The sequence below is a fragment of the Pseudophryne corroboree genome, chromosome 1, assembly GCF_028390025.1.
Source record: "Pseudophryne corroboree isolate aPseCor3 chromosome 1, aPseCor3.hap2, whole genome shotgun sequence".
Lineage (NCBI taxonomy): Eukaryota > Metazoa > Chordata > Amphibia > Anura > Myobatrachidae > Pseudophryne > Pseudophryne corroboree.
Genome location: NC_086444.1, coordinates 312,287,754 through 312,295,642, shown reverse-complemented (window position 1 = coordinate 312,295,642; position 7,889 = coordinate 312,287,754). Strand labels below are relative to the sequence as shown.

General features: G+C 44.4%; 1 protein-coding gene across 3 annotated transcripts in view; it reads right to left on the bottom strand.

Moving 5' to 3' along the window:
* Positions 1 to 379: 379 nt before the first annotated feature.
* Positions 380 to 7,889, bottom strand: part of SBNO1 (strawberry notch homolog 1) — a 257,136-nt gene continuing 249,626 nt past the window's right edge. For all 3 annotated transcript variants that reach the window (XM_063964507.1, XM_063964505.1, XM_063964506.1), the window contains 3 exons: positions 3,603 to 3,679; positions 2,464 to 2,657; positions 380 to 1,862 (listed from right to left, as the gene is read on the bottom strand). In XM_063964507.1, coding sequence (XP_063820577.1) covers positions 1,720 to 1,862; positions 2,464 to 2,657; positions 3,603 to 3,679 — 414 coding nt within the window. In that variant the 3' untranslated portion in view covers positions 380 to 1,719. The remainder of the gene's footprint in view (positions 1,863 to 2,463; positions 2,658 to 3,602; positions 3,680 to 7,889) is intronic.

The window sequence follows — 7,889 nt, the reverse complement described above, 5'->3', positions numbered from 1 at the left end:
GACAAAGTGCAGTGAATCGCAGGTCTGCGAGGAGTGGGCAAGGCCTGAGATTCTCAGGGGCAGATTTATTAAGCCTGGTGAAGTGATAAAATGGAAGGTGATAAAGCCCCAGCCAAGCAGCTCCAACCTGTCATTTTTCAAACCCAGCCTGTAACATGGAAGTTAGGAGCTGATTGGCTGGTACTTTATCACATTCCACGCTTAATAAATGTGCCCCAAAATATCGAACCCATCTTGCTCACTTCTCTGAAAAATCAGGAGTCTTCCCGGACCTTCTGGGAGAGAGTAGGTGTCTCCACTTTGTCTCTCTCTCTCCAACACTTGAGACATCTCCCCCTCAATATGGTAAGAGAACTCACGAAATAGGCCATAAACTAGGTTCAGTTAGTACAATGAGTTTTATTTGCGCCCCTCCAAGGTGTGAATACCTCGTAGGGCAGTTTTTCCTTTTTCCCCAGACAGGTTAATACAGTCTCAAAACGTTCAATAGTGCAACCTGTGCAAGCAAGAAATGACAAACATTGTCCTTATCACATCCTTATAAACACATACTATTGGAGGCAAAAAAACACCTTACCCATATTATAGATAACTATTCACATTTGTACATTACAATTTTAAACAGCTCAAGAAAACTCTACAATGTCTTACAGAATAGTAAATGGTATTCAAGTTACAGAGAAGGCAAAACACACAGCAGGGAGCCTTGAGTGATCTACTGAACAGTGTACAACCCAAGATGTGTCGTATCTCACCAGTCAAATTTGTCATTATTAAATTACAAGAAGCAATGTGTAAATTGAAAACAAAAAACCCAAAAAAACAAAAATTAAAAATAAATAAAAAAGGGTGATTGTGTTGTTCCCATTTTGATGACATGGGGGATAAAAAAACAAACAAACAAAAAGCCCTTTTTGCAGCACACTACAAAATGTTATTTTTACACTTAAAACATTACCCTTTCATCACAAATTTTAAGAGCAAATGTGTTGAAATATAATTTCACAGAGAAGAAAATGCACTGAAATTAAATAGTTAAATTTAAAATACTATGTAAAAATAAAATTGGATGACTGGAGTTTGGGAACTGATTGTTCCCTATAGAACAGGACTTTCAAAGCCTTTCTATTCATGCTTTCCAAGACATGCACTGCATTAACCAATGTGGGGGAGAAACACAAATATACCCTTTTTAAATACAGTGCATTTATGAAAGCATGCATCCTTATTACACAAGTGAGGACAACCTTTTATATACATATATTGGTTTATGTATCAGACCTTTCATGTACATGCATTTAGGGAAAGCTCCCCTTTAAATATTATTGATTTCCAAATAAGACCCTGAGCACTGTATGGGAAATGAATGAAAAATGAGAAAGAAGCGTGGATCGACTTCCAAGCTACCACTCCACTTAGTAACGACAAACTAAAAAGATGTTCAAAATAAAAAGAAACAGAAAATGAAAGTTAAGGACTATGGAAACTGGAGCTTATGAGAAGCACCAAAAGTCAAAGAAAACAGAGATGTATGCGCCACTATAAAAGGAACTTGCAGATTGCCACGAGGAGTATGCAAAGTCCTGGTGTCCGCCACAATAGAGCACCCATCTATGCACAAGTAGACTGAACTCTTTGGAATCTGTCCCTGATTCATGTGCACTGTCACAATTCTTCAGTTTCTTTCTACTATGTTCTAGTCTCTGATGGGCACATTTTCTACGGGCTGCTGAAGTTGCTGATACTCTGTGGGTGAAGTTGTTGCCACATCTGCTGCTGTTGGACTGCAATCTGCTGAGATTGGTCTGAAGTGGAGAGCAGTGTTACAAGTGACGATACACAGTTTGCTGGAATGATTAGACCTGTTGAATAATAAAAAGTATAGTATTAACGTCAATAGTTTCATGGTAAAAGGAAAACCTCCAAACCTTTGGAATAAGACCCCCACTGACACCCTAGTAGAAGAAACAGACTTCACCATGTCTCCTGGAAACATTAGCTGAATTCATGAGAGTCACTTTAGAAAGACCAAGGAATGACAGGTGCTTAGCTGTGACTAAATGACGCCCCACTACATAACCCAGGACGTGTGTGTGTGTAATGATCGAGGCCATTTCCAGCTTAGGCACTGCCTGGCCCGCCCCATGCAGACTCATAAAACGGATGAAAACACAAATCATTTATCAATGGATTGAGGTAAACAAGGGAAATTGTTTAGCTTTAATTTCTGCTGGTAATATACTTGCACCTGTCATTGGAAAAGCACACTCCAGGGAAGTAATGCAAGATCATTAACATTAAATCCATTATTTCATAAAGTTAGTTTGCCTTTAGGTTAGAGGCCATTATGTAGTACTGTGCTGATCCCCAAACATAGTATATTCTTTAAAAAAACATCCTAGCGAATAAAATGTTACACATTAATGTGTGCATATACGCCAGAGCCCCTAAGGCGTTACTTACCAACAATTCTTTGCCCATCTTCAGCTCGCAATCGAACTATTTGCATTTTTACATTTGTGCCGCTGACTGAGGCTAGAACGCCTTCCACTTTAGTCCACACACTTAGAACAGAACCACATAAGACATAATACGTCCGGCAGCGCAGGCCTATCTCACAGACCAGTCCCAAACTCGCCTTCTTACAATTACCTCTCCTGCAGGTAGAACACACCATGTATTACATTATATCTCATCCAAGCATGCATATGTAATGCCATTACAGCAACTACCATTTGCCTTTCTTCTAACATGGGTAACAAATGTGTGTAACTTTTCCAACATCTCCATCCATTCTATTTTCCCTGATTGATATCTTTCAATTTAGTGCTGGATACTTTGTGTTTTGTTCAAACCTAAGGTTATCCCTTTTCTTAAGATATTTTGACCTTGCATCTTGTTAAATGATGCCAATGTATGGATGTCTGAGTCTCTTGGCTCTTCATTAAACACAGAAGAATGGTTGCCCAGCAGCTAAGCAGACTATGGTCAGGTGTACTATACACAGCCTTACTATATTTCTGGAAAACATCACTGCTCCATCTACCAGATCAGTGACTCCCTTGTGGGTGGCGTGGCGCCTCTGCCAAGCAGCTATGTCAGGCAGCCACCTGCTCTTCTGTCTGTAATTTTACAGTTTCCATGATTTTTTGCATCCAAACAGGCAAGCTTTGTTTCCCGACCTTTCCTCCCCTAGGGGCAGCTTAGGAGCATCCCCATAATAGCAGTATCCCTCAGAATAAAGGAGAGATCAGAGAATTTGTGCTCAAAATCAATCCTATTCCATTAGGCGTACACTACAATCCAACATTTATGCTTAACTGTTCAGATCTGAATGTCTGCTGGAGAATACATTTTCTGTTCCATGTATCCTTTGGTTTACCCAGGGCCGTAACTAGGGTGGGGCGACCAGTGCTGCCATACAGAGACATGTTGTGTGTCAACATAGGGCTACTGAAGAAATTCAATTAACAACATCACCTATTAACTGGAAAAAGTAGTGATAGATGCCAGTGTCCTTTAAGATGGGATGGTCATGACAATTATCCAGACAAATCTTTATAGTGCCAGCAAAGTGTGTAAGTGGGCGATTAGATACTCACCAATAAGCATGTGTGCATATGTCAGCAGATGAGGTGTACTGTTCTTTCCAGTGAGAAAAGGCATCATCAGATATTACCTGGCAAAAGCACATAATACAGCTTATCAAGTCAATGGTCACTTAAGTAGCAAAGTCCAACAAGGTGCAGAGCTAAAATGAACAGGTTTTCATATTGTTATTGTCATATCCCTCTGTAACGGTCTTACAGTTTAGTCTAGTGAAGTGGGCAGGGTAGGGGAGAACAACAATAGGAACTGGTGGTGGGGAAGGGATGGGTTAGGGCAGTGGTTCTCAACCTCTGTCCTCAAATGTACCCCCAACAGTTCATGTTCTCCAGGTCTCCTCACAGGATTGCAAGTTAAATAATTTGCTTCACCTGTGGGTCTTTTATAATGTGTCAGTGTGTAATGAATACGCCTGTTCAACTGCTAGGTGACCTGGAAAATAGGGATTTTTGTTTACTTACCGTAAAATCTTTCTCCGATTCCATCTGGGGGACGCAGCGCCGTTACTTGTGGGTTAAAGGTGTGTAATAATGGAGTTTGGCACAGAACCTATTAAAACTGACTCCTCCCCCTCTAACCCCTCCCATCTCCTTCCTGCCTAGCCAGCAACTCCGTTAACGTTTAGCCAAGCCAAAGGGGATAGAACAGAAAATAACAGTTTAAACCAGACAAACATACGGGAGGGATAGCAGCGTCCCCCAGATGGAATCAGAGAAAGATTTTACGGTAAGTAAACAAAAATCCCTATTTCTCTTTCATCCATCTGGGGGACGCTGCGCCGTTACTTGTGGGATTTCCCAAAGCAAGCTAATGAGGAGGGAGACGTAGACGGCATAGCCGTCTGTAAGATTTGACACCCAATAGAGGCAGTCTCCAAACCGAAAGTATGAAAACGGTAAACATTTGTTAAAGTATGCACGGATGACCAGGTGCCGCCCTGCACAGCTGCTGCCCTGCACAGCTGCTGCCCTGCACAGCTGCTCAATAGATGCACCACCGCGAACAGCCAAAGAGGCTCCAACGGCTCTAGTCGAATGAGACAGGAACCGAAACATCTGAAGACGTGTATGCCTGCCTGATGGTCGAAGTTACCCAACGAGTCACTGTGTTCTTGGAAGCCGGCCAACCTCGTTTGGGCGCATCAATTAAAACAAACAACGTATCCGTACGAGACAAATAAATGCGTAAGGCCCTAACCACATCCAAGAGAGCCAAATGGGAGTCCTCTCCGGAAGGAGAAGGAGCAAACGCTGGAAGGACAATGTCCTGATTTAGGTGGAACGCTGACACAACCTTCGAAAGGAAGGAAGACTTTGTCCGCAGAACCACCCAGTCATCATGAAACACCAACAAGGGCGGTCTGCAAGAAAGAGCCGCCAGCTCAGATACCCGTCTGGCGGAGGCAACAGCCAATAGGAAGACAACCTTGAGTGTTAGATACTGTAATTCTACAGATTCCAATTGTTCAAACTGAGATTTTTTTTAAGAGCCATAAGGACTAAGTTTAAATCCCAGGGAGGAACAAAAGGTGGTTGAATCCGAAGTACTCCCCTGAAGGAATGTCTGAACCTCTGGAATGATAGCTAGTCTCTTTTGAAATAGAACAGACAAGGCAGAAACCTAACCTTTTAGTGAAGAAAGTCTCAGGCCCTTATTGAGACCCTCCTGAAGGAAAGATAATAGACGAGGAACTCTAAAAGCTGGTGTCAACCTGCGCTTTTCACTCCAAGCAATGTAAAATACGCCACACCCTGCGGTAAATTCCAGAAGTCACCAGCTTTCTGGCCTGAATCATCGTTTGTACAACAGGACGAGAAAATCCTTTCGCCCTTAAAATGTTGGTTTTAAGAACCAAGCCGCCAAAGCCAGCCGACTTAAATCTGGGTGGCGATAATGGTCCTTGAAGAAGATCTGGTCGCAGGGGGAGACGGAAAGGTTCCCCGACGACCATGCTGCGCAGAAGAATGTACCACTGCCGGCGTGCCCAATCTGGGGCCACCAGAATGATTGTGAGACTTTCTCGACGAATGTGTTGAAGTAGACGTGGAATCAGTGGAATTGGCAGAAACACATATCCCAGTTGAAACAGCCACAGGGCTGTCAAGGCATCGATTAGAATTGCTTGAGGTTCCGAAGTACGCGACCCATAGTGAGGGAGCTTCTTGTTGAGACGAGACGCCATCAGATCTACGTCGGGCATTCCCCACGAAACACTAGTCAGAAACACCTCCTGGTGAAGCTCCCACTCTCCCGGATGAACCGTGTGACGGCTTAAGAAATCTGCTTCCCAGTTCTCGACTCCTGGAATGTGAATCGCGGATATGGCCAGAACCCAACGTTCCGCCCACGTGAGAATCTGAGCGACTTCTTTCATGGCGGTCCAGCTTCGAGTTCCTCCCTGCTTGTTTATGTAAGCCACTGCCGTGGCGTTGTCGGACTGAACACAAACTGGATGACCCTGTACCATGGTTTGAATCTGAAGGAGTGCATACCGGATTGCCCTCAACTCTAAGATGTTGATCTGCAATTTTTGATTCCTGACTGATCCAGAGCCCCTGAAAGTGATGCGTTTGAAACACCGCTCCCCAACCCCTGAGGCTTGCATCTGTGGTGACCATCATCCAAGACCAAATCGTGAACGGAGCTCCCTTGGTCAAATTGGTGCTGTGAAGCCACCAGTGAAGCGATTGACAAGCCTGTACCGACAAGCGGATCAGCTGTAATTCGAGATGAGGTCCCGTCCGAGTCCAACAGCTGAGGACCCGAGACTGAAGGGGTCGGGCATGAAATCTGGCATATGGAACTGCTTCGAAGGTTGCAACCATCTTGCCTAACACCTGCATGCATCTGAGAACCGAAACTACCGGTAAGTGCAACAGTGTTCGAATTCTGGACTGTAGGTCCCGAATCTTGTCCTGAGGAAGAAACACCCTCTGGCTGTTGGTGTCGAATAAGAGTCCCAGAAATATCATTCTCTGGGAAGGAAGCAAAGACGACTTTGGAAAATGTATTATCCATCCGAATGACTGCAGAGTCTCTATCGTGAGACGTAAGTTCTGGTGGAGGATTGACTCTGACGGGGCCTTGATTAACAGATCGTCCAAATACGGAGTAATGTTGGCCCCTGATACCGCAGCACTGCCACTACATGGACCATGACCTTTGTAAACACCCGAGGAGCCGGTATAGACCAAAGGGGAGAGCCTGAAACTGAAAATGCCAAGGGCCGACTGCAAATCTCAGAAGAGATTGATGACTCGTCCAAATAGGAACATGTAGGTAGGTGTCTTTTATGTGTATTGAAGCCAAAAATTCTCCTGGTTCCAAGGTGGCGATAATCGAACAAAAGGATTCCATTTTGAATTTCTGGGTTGAGAGATATGGGTTCAGTCCTTTGAGATTTAAAATGGGTCGAAACGAACCGTCCAGTTTGTCCACAAGAAAAAGACCCAAGTAAAATCCCCGACCTCTCTGCTGAGTGGGAACCGGAAGAATTACTCCATTCCGTAAGAGAGTGGATGTTGCATGATGAAGAGCTTGACGTCTGGAGGGATCGTTTGGGAGAAGCGTGACGAACACACAATATGGGACTGGTTCCTCGAGAGCCAACATATAGCCTCTGGATATGCCCCCATCATCCACTGATCTGGTTTCGACAGGAGCCACACCTCCTTGAACTGTAATAACCAAGCCCCAACCGTCATTGATCCCTCCGGAGATCCTGAAACGTCATGCAGTAGGCTTGTCGGTAGGTTTACTGGCTGGTCTACGAGTCCGCTGTGTTCCTCTCCCTCTGAATGCCCCTCTTCGTGGAAATCTGGAGAAAGCACGAAAGGAATGGAAACTACCTCTGCCCTGCGCACGAAAAGACCAAAACTTCGTGGTTTTCGGTTTCTGAGGAGCAAGAGGCTCTTGCCTCCTGTAGTATCTGAAATAATCTTCTTTAATTATGACCAAAAAGGAAACTCCCCTTCAAAGGGTACAGCCGTCAAGTCTGCTTTGAGTCAGAATCAGCATTCCAAACCCGAAGCCAAAGAGACAGTCTTGTCACGGTCAATGCAGAAACACGGGACTGCAGTGCAGCAGAGTCTAACAAGGCCTCACCCACATAAGTAAGAGCCTCCGAGATCTGTTCTGCAAATTGAATGGCTTCCGATGGATCGTCAGAATGCATTCCAGATAAGACCTGTGCTAGCCAGTCATCCACGGCCTTAAGGACCCAAGCCCCAGCGAGAATTGGGCGTAGAGAAACACCTGATAAAGAAAACAGATTTAAGTATTGC